This window comes from Semicossyphus pulcher, unplaced genomic scaffold, assembly GCF_022749685.1.
Source record: "Semicossyphus pulcher isolate SPU_LCO1_2020_fin unplaced genomic scaffold, fSemPul1.0.p SCAF_17, whole genome shotgun sequence".
Lineage (NCBI taxonomy): Eukaryota > Metazoa > Chordata > Actinopteri > Labriformes > Labridae > Semicossyphus > Semicossyphus pulcher.
Window position 1 is genome coordinate 8243062 of NW_027211681.1, and position 16939 is coordinate 8260000.

At 42.9% G+C, this 16939-nt stretch overlaps 1 protein-coding gene across 2 annotated transcripts in view; it reads right to left on the reverse strand.

Moving 5' to 3' along the window:
• Positions 1-189: 189 nt before the first annotated feature.
• Positions 190-16939, reverse strand: part of LOC138594177 (uncharacterized) — a 21348-nt gene continuing 4598 nt past the window's right edge. The window contains exons 2-9 of one of the 2 annotated variants that reach the window (XM_069665174.1): positions 13437-13531; positions 12991-13072; positions 11371-11731; positions 8987-9061; positions 5131-6281; positions 4212-5041; positions 3758-3991; positions 190-2017 (exon numbers count right to left, since the gene is read on the reverse strand). In XM_069665174.1, the coding sequence (XP_069521275.1) occupies positions 1764-2017; positions 3758-3991; positions 4212-5041; positions 5131-6281; positions 8987-9061; positions 11371-11731; positions 12991-13072; positions 13437-13531 (3082 nt within the window). In that variant the 3' untranslated portion in view covers positions 190-1763. Of the gene's footprint in view, positions 2018-3742; positions 3992-4211; positions 5042-5130; positions 6282-8986; positions 9062-11370; positions 11732-12990; positions 13073-13436; positions 13532-16939 lie in introns of both variants that reach the window. The other variant, XM_069665173.1, reaches the window with a different exon arrangement.

A 16939-nucleotide genomic window follows, 5' to 3' on the forward strand; every position in this document is an offset into this window, starting at 1 on the left:
AACACCTCCATCTAGTGTCTGCAGTAATGAAGTGCATGCAATACTGTGTTTCTGGACATTATTTCAAACAACATATGTTTTAGTAATATATTATAAAATCACTCCTGAGTTAAGCATTTACTTGACTTGAAATGCTTAACTCAGGATGACGTAATAGGGCATTTAAACAAATAAAAACAGCACAAAAAATAGAGTTTAGATTTTTATAAGACTTATAAAAAAGAAAAAACATAACACAATAACCAATGCATGTCATACATTGTGTTTTTTCTTTGTTTCTCTGAGGAGTATTTACAAACAGGTTTATGTACAGAAAGCAATAACTCAGAAATGGAAAAAGCTACATATAATCTAGCACGAACAACCAGTTAGCATAATGATAATATATTTGTTATGTACAATGTAACTGGCAAGGCTAGAGCGAGAAACAACACAAAGATTCTGCAAAAGGTTTAAATTACTTCAAGTATCTGTCTTGAGGTTTCATGGAGGTTTGAGTCCGATGGACGCAGATTTCCAGCAACGCCGAAAGAAACCAGAAATCCGGTCGAGCTGCTAACCGTGTAGTGTGGCTGGGAAGGATGAGAGGAGCTCTAGCCGTCGGGGGCGGGAAAACGACAACACAGACGATGCAACAAACGTGGAAACACAGAACAATCACTTGCCCGCTTTTTAAGAGACTTCAGCACAACAGAGGCAACTCTCCTCTCCACTCGTAAAGTGATATCCAGCTTAGAGGCCTGTAGCACCTTTTGAACTGCTTTCAATAACAAATGTGCGACAGGCTGAAAAAGAACAAACAACAAACAATGGGAGACGAGAACATACTGCTCCACTGGGGGGGAAATGGTTTGTGTATTTTCTCAGAACTTTGTGGTTTTACTAAACATCTTAGGTATCCAAAGGTAACGTCACAACATTCAGAGGCCTTTTAATTGTCTCTCTCATGAAACCCACAACTCCCACTCAGGAAATGATCTCCATCGTTACGTTGCGTTCCATTAAAAAAAAACTTCATAGTAACTGCAAAAGAGTAAGTCATTCATTCAACTAGTACCTTACATGTAAATTAAGGTCCAAATATAGTGAAACCATAGTCAGAATTGCACAGTCAGCTGCATGAAGAGAAGAACTAGCTTGTTTGAGGAAAGAGCTGGCTATTCTTCTAAGGTTAGCAGTAGTTAGGTCTACTCTACTTATATATAGCCACTAGTAAGAAAAGTGTGGCCCGATCACAGGCCACTTGTCCTATTAACGTCTCAAAGTGCATGAAACACTAATGCTACTTCACAACGTTCATATAACAACACTGTCAGGCTCATCTCCTTCCCCCCGTTACTGTCAGTTTAGTGTCCATTTTGGAAGGAGAGGAAAAAATGTCCATATACAACACGGCACAGGCTGCAGCCAGCGCCATGGTCAGCAAAGTCCCCCAAGGCATGTCTCAAACGGCACCCGTCCACGCGCACTGCTTCTGACTTTAACCCTCAAACCAGGAGCACCATAAAGACTCTAGTGTCGTTTTTAAGACCGTTAAGTAGAGCAGCAAAAATTAAAAAAATCTAATTTCTGTTCTTGTATGGCTAGAAATAAAAACGCCATCAGGTGTCAAATTTGAATTAAGTCAAAAAAACACAGAGCTACCAGAGGAGTAAAGTGAAATTTAGGACCGTCCTCCCAAAATTAGTGCATTTCCTGGGCAGCAGGTACCATTTGAGAATCTGCTCCGATCAGCTGCATCACACCAGAAACCCCCCACTCTCTCAGCAGACAGTGAGGGGCAGGGGCTCGCTCTCACGCCGCTGGTTTTTCTTCAGGAGCTGGATGCGGTTGTGGCAGTAAAACTTGATGGCTCGCCAGTCGCGGTGGTTGCTGACCAGCAGGGGGCACTGCTGCAGGCAGCGCTCGCAGTCGGCCTTGGCGGGGACTCGGAGCTCGGTGATGTTTTGGGTGAGGTGCTCCTCGACTGCCGCGCGCTCCGCTTCCGACCAGGGACGCTTCAGGACGCCTCGCTTCCCTACAAGAGAGAAGAGATGAATGTTTACACGTGTATTCATTCCAACAGACCATGCCCAACACACTCAAATAACTAACTTGGATCTAGCTCACAACAAACCGCAGAAAAATATGATCTAGTCTAATAATAAAATATTAAATAGTCTATAAAACTATAGAAAAATATAACCCAGCATTAAGGGTCAGCAAATGTTTCATTAAAATATAATTTGCGGCCTTCAATCAGTACCAGTAAATAATGTAAAGATGAAATAGTGAGCCACACTGCGAGTCAAACGTGTTTTGACAGCTTATAGTTTACAATATATTTCGTTAAATATAAGGTAATGTCATAGTAGCTTCATTAAACTATTTTGATGTAGCAAATAAATAATGAGCAGAGAGAGTTTGCACAGTTGTGTTAAGATGTGCAGATTTATTTTTCTTTCCTCTGAGCACTGAACAGACTTCCTGTCCATGTAGACTTTAAAGTTGAGGTTACAAGTTCAGCCTCCACTGATGAAGATCAGCTAACCTGATCAAAACCTGCAGGACTACTCCTACTACTTTTTAACTGCTGTTCTGAAGACTGAGAATAAAATGTGAACCTCAGTGTCACAGATAATTCGTGGATGAGATTCATTTATCAGGTGCTTTTAATTAAATCATAAAGATTTGTCATTTTAATACTTTGCAAGTCGTTTTTAAACAATTGCACATTTACTGACGACAATTGTTACTTTTGTCCGTGAAGCGATCTTATTTAAACAACCTCATGCATCTAAAAAACAGGTGCTGGATCAGGCAGGAGACCTCAAGGCAACGAGTGTATTCTGTCTGTGGATGAACACAGACATAACTTTGACTTGCACAGTAAGTCTAGACGCTTTGTTTTTTACACTGTGTTCCCTGTATGAACGTCGGCTGTTGACACTTTTTAAATGATCAGACCAGAGCTGAAACAATTAGTTGATAATCAGTAAATACTTTTTATAATCACAATTTTTTTTTTTAACTAATTTACTTTGACTTTACTCATTATTTTTGCAAAAATGCCAAAATGTATTGCTGCTGTTTTTCTTTGTCATGTGTGAAAGTTAACGGTGACAAAAAAAGATGTAGTGAAAATCTGATGTCAAATTTTTCAATATTGTGTAACAATTTAATTATCTGAACAATCGCTCTGATTAATTTATCGAAGAAAGCGATTGTTAAAGTAATCATCATTGAAAACGATCATTATTTACGGTCCTTTATCAGATTAAAAATACATTTGAAATTAAAATAAATCCAAACCAAACAGCTATAATTGCTCGTTTTGTTAATGTTTTTTTCCTTTCCTCTTTCTTTCCACACTATAACAGTTTGTTTGTGTTCTTTTTAGGTGCAAGTACAATAGTTCATATTTTATAAATCTCACCGGCACAATATTATGGGGTTTTTTTATCTTCCAATGTTGTGCACACACTTCAATTGTGTTACACTCGGCCTGAAACTAATGATTATTTTCATTATTCATTAAGTCTGCTGATTATTTAATAGTGAATCAAAAGGCTCGTCCCAGAGCCAAAATTTGCATTTTCAAATTCCTTCTTTTAAGAAGTGCACGCAGAAACGTTTGGCATGTTTGCTTGAAAAATGACTAAAACAATTTATCAAAAAAATGAATCTTCTTTTCAGTGACTGATCAATGAATGGACTTATTGTTGCAGCTCTAAATACTCTTAACCTTGAAACCCAAACAAACCTGATGTGGGCTGACCTGAGCCTCTCCTGCGGTTTGCAGGTGGAGGTGGAGGAGGTGGAGGCGGTTGCTGGATGTTCTTGAGCTTCTTGGGTCGTCCCACCCGCCCGTTGTTTTTGCCCTTCCTCACATACAGCAGGGTGGGTGTAGGAGCAGGAGCTGGGGCGGGGGCAGGCGGCTGGGGCTTCTCCTTCACCTGCTCCCCTTCAGACTCCCCCTCTGAGTACGAGTCTGCAGAGTTTCCTGACATGACTGGAGAGAGGGAGGGAGAGGGAAGATGGGAGGAGGAGGCAAGAAAAAGAGTGTAGTGTTAGTCACCTTGCAAAATTTTAGCAATCAGACATTAAAAAAAAAGAGGGTCATAATCCTTTTCCAACCAGGGGATGTTTGACACCACAAGTGTAGCCAAGATACATCTTTTCTTGGACACCAGAAAAACTCACTGTCCCTCTCAGACAGCTTTTCAACTCACCATCCAGTTCCAGGCAGATGTGGTTCAGGCTCATCCCTCTGAACAGCACTCCATCTCTCTCTCCACACAGCACGACTCGGCCCACTCTGCCCATCAGGCCTGGGTCTTGGCCAATTCCAGCACAGTTCTGTGTCACATGATACTCCCTCTCCAGGAAGTGCTCCAACCTCTCCACAGCGCTGCCTCCAGGCTGCCCGGGCTCCTCTCCCTCTCCGAGTAACAGCAGCTGGGTCAGAATAGCTACTTGCCGCCGGACCCTGGTCTGGGTCAGGGCACGGGGGTTACGGGTTCCGCTTGAGCGTGCCAGGCTGCGGAGGAGGTCGGTACCTCGTAGCGGTGTGGCAGGAGAGTGGTAGGGCCTGGCGAAGACATACGGGTTGGCGGGGTCAACACCTACATCCTGCCGTGTCTGCAGGAGGAGCTCCAGGCAAGGCTCGCAGTGAGGGGGGAGGATGAGGGGCTGCACTCGTCCACGTTTACCCTGGACCCCAACTCTGGGGAGGTGAGGAAGCACCAGGCGCTCAAAGGGGGACAGGGAGGCCTCCAGTGGGGTTAGAGCTGGAGGGGCGCCAGGCGGGACAGGGACGGGACACTGGGGGGTAACACGTGCCCGATACTCAGCGATGGACAGCTTGGAGACCTCACACTCGCGCCGACGATTGTAGAGGATGAGGAGGGCGAGGCTGGAGTGGCAGAGAAGACGCCAGGCCTCAGCCGACTGAAGCTGCCGAGACAGGGACAGGAAGGCCGAGTGCTGCAGCCGACGAAGGTACAGCACCAGAGAGGACAAGGATGAGAGGAGGGGCAGCAGGTGGTGACGCCCCGAACCACTGAGAAGAGAGAGACATTGAGAAATGAGTTGACAACAATGATACAACTGTTAGATGCAACTCTTCTCTGAAGTTTGCTGTCAGCTTACCTCAGTAGGTCCTTTTCCTTATCCTCTGCACCACTTTCATCTTCCACCTCCATCACGCCGTTCTCCTCCTCCTCTTCCTCATCCTCCTCCTCTTCCTCCTCTTTCAGAGGCACCTCTTTGGCTGACTTGCTGCTGAAGGAAGGAGGGCTCACCACCTCAACGTCCTCCTCCTCCTCTTTGTGCCTCTTTACCTCCACCACCTCCACGTCTCCTTCATCATCCTCCTCCTCGTCACCCTCCTCCACCCTTTCTTTCTTAATCCTCCTCATCGCTCCCTTCCTGGATTGTGCCACAGCCACGGGTGGCGGGCTTCTCTTTAACACAGACACCGGCACTGCGTTCTGTCCTCGCGGAGGAGTCAGCACGGGAGGGGTGGAGTTTCTTCCGGAGGAGGAAGGCGATTGGTTGGCTGCTGTGAGAGTGGGCGGAGACATGGAGAGGTCCTGGACGCCGCTCTGTGGAAGATCCGAACCGCGGCTGTGTCCTGCAGCTTGTGACGACTTTGAGTGCTGCTGAGTGTGCGCATGAGCTGTGGTAGGGTGTGTGTTCTGTGCGTGCAGGCGGGGCATCTGTGTGTAGCGCTCCACCAGGGCGGAGCACACCTCTGGTTGGTGGGCATGGTGTTTGTCTAAGTGGCGCCCCAGCGAGCGGAAGTGGCGTCCGCAGTACTCGCAGGTCTGGCGCATGGAGTCTATGGACACTCCTCCTCTGGGGGCGTTTATGTTGATGCTGCTTGTGGTGTTGGAGCCCAGCGGAGCCGGAGCTTTGAACACAGGCTTAGCTGAAGAGGAGGAGGAGGAGGAAGACGAGCAGGGAGGGGAGGACTGTGATGGAGGGTGTGATGAAGGAAGCGGACGGGTGGGATGAGGAATGTTGGCAGAGGAGGCCACCGATGGCCGCCCCGGTGGGGTCCGATGGGGGGTCTTTTTCTTTGAAGGAGTGCCACGGCGTTTTTTGCGGCGGCGTAGAGCACGCCCGCGGGGGCTGGTGTTGTCCTCGTCTCCAGCGTCTGAGTCACTGGCGTCAGAGTGGGAGATGGGGGACGAGGACGGGGAGAGGGACCAAGAGGGGGTGACGTACTCCTGCTGTTGTTGCTGCTGTTGATGATGTCGCTGCTGCTGCTGGGCCGTCAGAGGGAGGGGCTCATCCTCCTGGAGTCAAAGACAGTGACAGGGTTGTTAAAAACATGACCTTCCACCTGCTTTATAGAGAGCTATCAATACAATGTTAACATTTAAGAAGGTTTTGGTGCATTTGATCGTTTTCGTGGTTAAAAAAAAACAAACTAATAGATTACTTTTTTTTTTAAATATGCATTTCCTTTTTTGAGACTTTTTCTCACACCTGAATTTCTTCTTTGTTTTCCTTTCATTTATGGATCACACATATTTAAACGACCCCTCTAAGTCTAGTTCCCCAAAGATGTCACCACCATTACACAGACTGTCCCTCCTGTCATTAGTGCACAATGTGTCGAACATTCACCAGACTAATCAGATGCACAGTCATGAGAGTCATTAATTTTTAAACCAATAAGAAAAATGTGAGAATCACTGGCAGGAGAATTGACAGTTAATTGTCTGCACACAAGTGATACATGGTTGCTGCAGTGTTTCCCACAGACCAGTTCGTGTGTGACAAGAAGCTGTGAGCGACAACTTGTTTTACTTTAAGTTTAAGTTAAACTTAATAACAGCTTTTTATTACAACAAATAATAGAAACATTATGGAGGGGAAAGGGAGGAGGACTCGATGATAATGATTATGTTGAGTCCAACAACAGGGTTGTCCACCCACATCCAGACAGGTGGCAGCCTGCAGGCACAGCAGTGCATCACGACAGCATAAACATTTGCTCACTAATATTCTGCTTGCATTGTACAGAGTCAGTGATGTTTTAAATGCACGGTAACAACACTCAGGTTGAAATTCCTACATGTTAAATACATAGTTTGATTTGCCAAATTGGGCAACCGAAAAAACAACAATCAAATGATCATCACCTTTTAAGGTGACAGTGGCCTGTTTATATACTGATCATATACTTCTGCATTTACAATGTTACAATGTTACAATTTCATTTAGCAGACGCATTTCTCCAAAGCGACGTAGATCTGAGAGTTAATACAACACAAGCAACGATCGAGACAGGAGGGAACAAAGTCAGTAAGCACCAACAAACTTCAAGTGCGATCGGACACTGGTGCCAACAGGCAGTGTGTAGGTTTTTTAAATAATAATCATCATCATCAACAACATCAACAAGATTAGTATAGTCATCATCATCATTATGAAAATCCCAGTCAGCATAAACTACATCCTCGATGTCATCATCATCAATAGCATCAATATCATTAAGTGCAGAGGTGTTCATGAAAGAGCTGGGTCTATTACCTCATCCATACCGTGCAATTAAGTGCAATTACCTCTCATGTGCAGTTGTTATTTATCTGCAATATGTCACTTTACTTATCATCAACCATCATACACACTGTGTGTGTTTTTGACCTGGTGCATTTTTTTTAACAAAAACGTAACCATCCACAAAAAGTGAAAGGTGTGCATAGTATATATATTTATTATTATTAATATTATTATTGTATTTTATTGTCTGTTTTTATCCATGACTTGTTTTACCCTGTCCTTTACTTTGAGCTGTTGTAACAGCGATGGAGCAACATATCATACAGCTTTTTGCTCTGTTTTTGGTCTCTACCAACTCCTTAGGGAATCTGTGGTTCTTTGTTCACAGTTGGTCATTTAATTACACAATGATCAAGCTGCAAGAAACATTAGCAAACTTATATATTTTTAACTTCCTTCTTAACTCTCTGAAGTATCATCAGGTGGTAAAATATCAACTAAATTAAACACCTGAAATAGATGAGTGATTATTTAGAAACTTGTGGGATAATGCCAGTAAAGAACTCAACAAAAAATAGTACATGAGTTATTCTAGGACACTTTTATGTGGACATGTTACATGCTAATACTTTAAAGGGGAAGTACCTTGACAACTGGATGTAAAGAAGTTAAAGGAGCAATTCTTTCCTGGAAAAAGCCCCTGTCAGTCAAAGCGGGTGTTCTCTGTAATCGATAGAAGCATATTTGAAATTGGCGCCATAGCTGTGGAGGAAGTTGTACAAACAGCTCGTGGTTTCGCTCATTCTACATTCCTACAACACCCAGCATGCATTGCGCCCCTCCCTCTGAAAGGAACGGCTCAGCGAGAGACGCTGGAGTGAAATACTACCGTTTCGCGGCAGGCAACAGCTCAGAGCGGCACAGATTCTGAAATACGACGGGAATATTCCGGTGGATCGTTTAAAAAATCTTCAGGTCTGCAGTCTACATTTCAAACCTGACAATTTTGAACGAGACATGACATCGGAGGCGGGCGTCCTAGATTGAGAAAGTGTAGTTTAGCGAGCTCCCTGGCCTCTACAAGATGACGCGTTTTACGTAGTCTGGCGGAGGTTTTCCAGGGCCCATTGGAGAAGTAGATAGCGTCCTCCAAAGGCACGGAGCCAAATTGCAATTTTTTTTCCTACCATAATGGCATCAGCTCCCCATAATAGCACGATAGGACTGAGGTTGAAAATCGGCGAACTGGCCCTTTAAGAATTACCCATTTTAATTCAAGAAAGATTAATTAATTAAAAACCTAATTGAGTAAAGTATTTTTTTAATATTGAGGGGAAGTAATTCAGGATAGTGTGAGGTGTTATCTTTTACCACAAAGTGGATGAGTTAAACTACATTTAATGATGTGTATGTTTAATCTGTCTCTTTATAACATTATATAATTGATTTGTAATGGCTGAGCTTTTAGGAAGCAGTGGTGTTTAACTCTTACCTTTTTGATATTGCTGCCCGTCTCAGTGTCAGAGTTACAGTCATGTTGAGCTGGAGACACAGTACCACGGAAACCCTGCGGGACACAGAGCAGTCGCATTAAAACAGCCGGCACGCTGCTCATTATTGTTTGCCATAACAATCAGCCGGAGCTGCCAGTCTGAGAGCAGGAGGACACCCCTCCACGGTCGGTCATTAGCATCGCATTGATTAGGACTCTGAATCTCCCAACAACAAGCCAAACTGAAGACGTGAAAAGGGACATGCTTTCAAACACTGTCAACTTCTGATGGGCTATAAACACAGGGGTTATCAACCGGCCGCAGTACGAGTACAGAACCAATAAATGAGCCGATAATCATATACCAATAAAGATCTGGTTTAATTATAAACAGCCAAATTAAAGATATGAAATAAAAAAAGAGCCGGGGTCCCACTCAAACTTCTGATGTCAATTCTGTGGATTAGATTTCCATAAACGGATTCTGAGGTCCTCACTTTGTTACGTAAATTGATCCAATCTAATGAGATCCATTAAAGGAACAGATGTCACGTAATAATCATGGTTACTGTTGCTAAAGCACTATAGGTAGAGAGGGAGCTGGAGCTCAGCCATCTCCATGGTAACCCCATGCCTTACTTAGCTGCGTGCGTGCGTGTGTGTGCGTGCGTGTGTGTGTGTGCGCGTGTGTGTGTGCGCAGTGGTTAGTGTGAATATGTGTGTGTGTGTGTGTGAGGCTGATCAACAGTGTGTGAACACACATATGGCTGCCTATCTGAAGTCATCAGAGATACTTACAGTGTGAGAGTGTATTTCTATGCTTATGAGGACCAAGGAGAAAATGGAATAATTAACAAGTGGATGAAAAACTGGAAGTTGATTGAACAAGCTTGATTAATAACTGCTTATGTGGGGCCCTAACACAGCTTGGTTATCTGTAACTGTAACTTAAAGGTCAGTTCAGTAATTCACTGTCAATAATGGACAGATGTAATTAATCTTGCACAAACAAGTGTTTTTTTGTTGTTGTTTATATTATTCTATTTATTTATCTATTTATTTTTCTCTCCTTTTGTTTTAGTTTTGTCTACCCCTTTTCACTTACACCTTTTTTTCACCTTATATATGAGAATCTACCAGTGATCGAGCTCCCATTAAATGTAATAATGTCTTTAGCCCCTTTTACACTGCCAGTTTAAGGCAGGATTATTACGCCTGTGTTACACCTCGTCCTCTATGTAAAACGCATGCGAAGCGTAATGGTGCGGCAGAGTCATTCCGCCTCCAAGCCGGCATCAGAGGTAGTAACAGAGGCGAAACGGCGTCTGTCTAAACAGCGGAGCCAACAGGGCAGAACAGCGCCGTGTGTGTGTGAAGCAAGCGCTGTTTGTTTACACCTCGCACACGTTTTGCTTCCGCAACAAACACACTTACTCCGATGTTGCTTAGGTCAGTGTGACATGGCAAAGGCAGCGTAACCTCAGAGCTCCATTACAGGACTGTGGCTGAACCGCAGTGTGAAAGGGCTACTGATACTCTTTGATTTAGATAATGAATACAAATTCTTGAATATAAAAATAAATGGAAATTGAGATAAGAGATTAAAGGAACAATCTCAAACTTTTTCATTTAAATAAATGCCTGTTAAGTCACTGTCTACCGCTGAATGAGGTAACACAATGGTGATTGAGCCAATGGCCCACTGATGAAACCCTTTGCATTTGCAGTATATAGTATTATAACGGACTGGGTGTCATTTGCGGAAAAAAATGGGTAGGGATGAGTGATGAATCGATGACTACAGATACAACTTCAAAGATAAGTGAAAATCCAAAGAAAAAGAAATTCGACGCTCAGATTAAGTCAGTTTACAAACGAAAGCGAGGAAAATCAAGAGTTAGAACCATGACAAAGGGAGCCAGCTGTAGACGTCAGGTTAAATTGGGAAGAGTGCTCTTTTAATCACTGATTATCACCAGTGAGATGTGCTCAAGAGCACAAAAATTCCTCAAAATCTGCGAGATTCTATCTTTATCATTGAGCTTGAGTTATAGTGAGGTTTAAAATTAAACAAGAAACTTAGACTCAATCAATCAAACGCAATGTCCTGAAGCTGCTTTGTGTCCCAGTCTGTTGAGTCTGATGGTGTTGGAGATGACTGATGTATTTTTACTGTTAACAACTAATTTCTTCTTAAGTGAGTATTTAAACGTCAGTGTTAAACGGTGAGTCCAGCATGAAGCCTCTTTGCTGCACTGAAAATATCAGGCCAATGTCTTCACTTGAGAATGTATCAAAATGCCTGACATTAAAGGGTTAATGAATGTCATTAATCGCGCTCTAATCGTTGAGTAGTGTATGAATCTGTCTTTCAAGGTACTGACCAGGTTCTCCCCCCACTCCGTCAGGCTGTAGTCCACAGTGATCTCCTCCCCCTTGGTGATGTCTCGGATAGCGATGACGACCAGCCTCACCTGGCTGCCACAGTGGACCTCTCGGATGCGGCAGTTGGGGGAGGGAGGGAAGGAGCTGGCTGTCGGGGCGGGAGCAGAGGCTGTCGGGGCAGATGGAGCCGTGGACGCCGGGGTCAGAGACGGGGCCTGGGATGAAGTCACCGTGGTCGGGGCAGGAGCGGGGACTGGGGTCGGGGTCGGGGCTGAGGAAGCGGCAGGTGCTGGAGCGGGTGTGGAGGCCGAGCAGGAGCTGGTCTTGGAGGCTTTGCCATGAGTCTGCTCTGACGGACCGCTGAGAGGTGAAGGTGGAATTTAACACAGTATTAAGAAAACATATTTCAGAAGGAGCATTATGAGTAATACTAGCACAGAGATACATCTTTTCTCTTGCATCTAGTCCTTGATTTGCCTTTTCTGTGTCTCAAACAGCTGTAATATCGTGTTTTCCAATCTGGGTGTATGAATAGAACTGACAGAATTGTAATTATGATGTTTTGACATTTTAGCCGTAGGGTTCATTTCTTAGCAGTAGGGATCCAGCTGAATGAGAGTAAAGCAAACAGCAACAATCCACACATACAAGCTCATGCCAGCGCTTCAGGGCAGTGATTCTCAATCCCAGTCCTCAGAGTGCTGCCGACTTTCTATCCTACAGGCTACTTAACTGCATTCTTCTGACCTTTGGGGTACAAATCAGTGTGTTTATGTGGCTAAAATGAAAACAAACAGTTGGTGAGTCGTTAGGAGCGGGATTTAAAAGTGCTGTTCTGAGACAAAGCTGTGCTCGAGTGCTGAGTTAAGATCAGCAGCCATTTATTCTTTTCTGAATCTAAAAACTGAGCATAAGAAGCAGCACTTTAACAGGCCTGCAGGGACAGTAACTGTTATTTAGATTATTTATTATTCTGATAATTACTTTCATGATAAATTATTGCATCTCATTACAATTTCCAAAAGCCCAAAATGATTTAAAATGTCGTATTTTGTCAGAACCAAGGGAGTCTTTATTTATCATAAATGAAAAAGAACACGAGCAAGCTTCCTGACATTAAGGAAGTCGGAACCTGCAAGTGTCCACCAAAAAAATGACTGAAAGTTTATTATTAATTCAGTCAGTTACCGTAAAATCTGGAATATAAGTCACAGTGTGATTATTTTAATCAATAAAAATGTGTATACAAGTTATTTCAATACTATTTCAATTTATTTTCATTTTCACAAAGCCCACCATCTGTTTTCATCATGTCTCGTTTGCAATCCTGCTAGCTACCGGTAGAGTACTTGAGTTCAGCCTATGGTAACACTGGTTGTTGTGAGGGTGGCGGCTGCACTGGCGATCACGGTGGTGCATGTCTGTGACTATTATAGCGCCATCATCTGAGTTAAATAGCTTTACACAATAACATACCTTTCTCTGCATTTTACCCACCCTTAAAATTCTGAGCTTCACAAAAAGATTCATGTTGAGCTGTTGGTTCAGATTAGACTGCATGGGTACCTTTTCAGTGTCCATTATGTATGTATAATAGAACCACACAAATGTACACTCACCAGTTGTGCGGAGCGGGCTCTGTGCTGTAGAAAGGTCCATCCAGTGTGGGCCGTTTATTCTCTGCTGCTTCCTTACGATCACCTGAGAGCACACAGCAACAGTCCGTATGAAAGGATTACATACAAGTATGCAGGGACACACATACACACACACACACACACACACTCAAAGGTCATCACCTCATCTCCTGGAGCACATACACAGGTGCACATCGCAGCACATATGTAGACAAGCACACACACACACTCACACACGCACACACACACACATGCACAAAAGTAGGTCACACTCACTTGCACACGCTCCACCCCCATTCCAATCACACAGACACGCAGACAGATGCACATGCACACACCATGCACACACACACACACACACACACACACACACACAGTTAATGGCAGAGAGAATAGGGTATGCAGATATAACACACACAAACACACACCTTGACTGAAGCTGTGTTCAGGCACGCTCTCCTCCTCAGTGTGTGTAACAAAGACTTTCACGGGTGTCCCTTTCCTTTTCCTTCCACAGCCGCGCCTGCAGAGAATACACACACACACACACACACACACATAAATGCAATTATCATTTAATCAATCGGCCTACTGGCCAAACTTCACATCAATCAGGTCAGAGAGTGATCAATAAGCTGATGGCTACCTAATGGATCAATACAAACTGCGGTTGGCCCATCCATATAAGCAAATTAAATACCAAACAAAGACACAGCAACGAGACAATGATGACTTGAACTGCTCTTTAGTGTGTTTGGATGGAACAAGAGGAAAAAATAAATATTGTCTTTTTTTGCACAAACTGTCCATAAACCCAGAAATTAAGAGCACCCTCTCTTGCATTTTAACCCATGAACATCTACCCACAGAGATTTGAGAGTGAATACTGTCCCCTGTGGACCCCCATATGACAAATATTATCAGAGTAGTCGTCAAATCAAACCCTAAAAATTTTGTGTAAAAAATAAAACCAGCTAAAATAAAATAATCTACTGCCAGCCTATACAAACTGGACATGATAATAGTGTTGATAAGACAACTTAGTAGGGGTGGGACAAAATATCGATATCGCAATATATCGTCGCCCCGACTGATGTGATATAATTATCGTATCGTTGGCAGCAAATATCGATATTTTAATTTTAAAACAATTCAGCACTCTGAACAGATCTACCTGACGATTCGGGTCACTGCATCTTTGTTTATATCAACTTGACACCAAATTGCAGTGAACAATACAATTCTGCACCTTTTTAGGGGCATTTTGTCTTCTTCAGTTAATCTGATATGGTGACGTATCATTACATGATTGCATTGCAATATATTAATTATCGCAGAATCGCTATATCGTGATATCGTTTGCAGCGTATCGTATCGTGAGTTACCCTGTGATTCTCACCCCTACAACTGAGGTTCGGTATTGAAACCAAAATGATACTTTTCAAAATAAAACTTGAACACAAGCAGCCATACAAGACCTCTACATCAATTTAAGTTAAAAAAAAACTGGTCGTGTTTGAATCAGAACCCGTCTGCTCTAAGAATAAGTGAAGAAGACTATAAAGAGCTACCAGATTTTGTTACTTGCCTTTTTGGATTTTCAATGCTGAAATTTCACCAGGAAAAGGTGAATAATGTGGTCTGTGGTCTCTAAGTGGGAGATTAAACCCAACACGTAAAATACTTTTCCAGTATGTTTTTCTTCTTTCCATGAATAGAATAAGAAAGTAGCTATGCACTAGGAATGCACGATATTGAATTTTCAGCTGATATCTGATATGCCGATATTTTCAAACCCTTTTTGCCGATTTCGATACCGATATATTAGGCACGTGTTTTTTCCACCTCATTGCAGAGAACATCGAGTCTCTCCTGTAGTGGAATTGATATCATGCCTACTCTTATTGTAGTGGCCCACTGGCAGATGCAGAAATAATATAATACAGTGCTTTTTAAAATGTACACATTCACTGGGCGATATAAGAAAAGTACGACATATTCATTTGTATGTAACATTTTCATATTCGTCAAGCTTTTTAAAGGAATCATCGCATTTATGCATGATTAAAGCGTTGTTTTATGGGTGGAAAATATCACTAGAACAATGGCACATCTGCCGATGCCGATACGTTATTTTCAAGCCATAATCGGCAAACACTGATAACGTGCCCATAATATCGTGCATCCCTGTAGCAAACCCCTGCCACTCACATATCACCTTACACCTCAAAGTAACAGGTTTTTTTTGCACATTTTTTAGGCACATGAACACACTCAGTCCAGCTTTATATGACAATTAAAGGAACCTGTTACATCTGAATAATGAGCACACTGAAGATATCTACATGCTGCGGTGTAGTTAGGTTCATAGTTGAGTGCTCTGACCCCTGGATCAACACTTAGGAGTGTGCCATTACTCAAGGGAGCTCAAACGCAGCCACCTGTGTGAGCCCAGAATGGCCCAGCTAGATTATCTTCTTCAGACTAAATCCATGCCAAAACCGCCTCGCTCAGAAGAGCCTCACTGATCCTGCCTCTGCCGATTCTGGGCGAGTTTACTACGACAGATCTCTATATTGTTTTCCGTCAGTCTGTTTTTCACTTGCATGACATTGGAGGCTGTTAAAAGTAGGCCATAGGAAGATCGTGCTTTGGATTTTGAGGTGTTCATTACTGTGTGTGTTTGTGTGTGTGTGTGTGTGTGTGTGTGTGTGTGTGTGTGTGTGTGTGTGCCTGCATGCAGAAGAGACAGAGAAAAAGAGAAAATCAGAGGAGAGAAAGAAAGGAAAGCAGAACAAAAAATGTAAGCAGCCGAAAAACAGACACGGGGAGAAAAATAGGAAAAGGGAGCAGAGGAGAAAAAAGGCAGACAGAGAGAGAAAGAGGGAGAGAGAGAGAGAGAGAGAGAGAGTTACTCATTCAGCAGAGACATCAACCAGACCCACTGTCTTTGTATTGATCCACTCCACTCCCATCTGGACTCGTGATACTTTGCGCGCATGTGTGTGTGTGTGTGTGTGTGTGTGTGTGTGTGTGTGTGTTTAGAAGAGTGTGCAAAATGAGTGTGCTGCTGCATTTGTGCTCACATATGTAAAGATCCTTCTTTACCTCTTGAGAAGCTTTTTTCTGCACCAAACCCCTCACAGATCTGAGCTTTGATCATAAAACATGATAATTACCCAGAAATCTTAAGCAAGCCGAAACATTTTAAATACACGATCAAGCATGAAACACATCACAGGGCTGGTGCCAAAAAATTAGCTTAAACAAATCTGTCGCTTCTCTTAAAAATCATATAATCACTCCAATGGATGTTACAACAACTTCCTCACTGAAGTGATGGTTTCCCTCCATATGACTGAGCTGAAATATGGTATTTTAACATCCTCTGTGGCAACCAACACCCCTCAACAACACACACTCACTATGTCACAACACACTGTTTTGATACATTGCAAACAAGCTTAGTTTGGTTGGCAACGTGTTGTAAATCAATCAATAATATTATTAAGTACAATATAAACATGATATGTGGAATATACTCGTTCAAATGTTCCAGCATGTTTGAAATGTGGAAGTTCAATCTTAACTTTGTAAATTTTATTTTGATGGAATAAACTTGGCTCAAGGTCACTATTATTTTAGAGCTTTCCACCACAGCTCATTTACATACATTACACAGGTAATGTAATGATGACGGAGCAAACTATATCTGCTGATTAAGACCATTTGGATGCAGTTGAAAGTTCAAGGAAAAACTAGCGCGTTTAAATTTAAACCACTGATATATTTGTCTTATCACGCTGGAGTCCCGGAGTGGTAACCCTATGAACTTGATTACATTATCTAAGACGAAACTTGTCGCACATGCAAAACTATAATAAAGACTTCTCAATATCTCATACAACAGAATATCAAATTATTGCCTGTT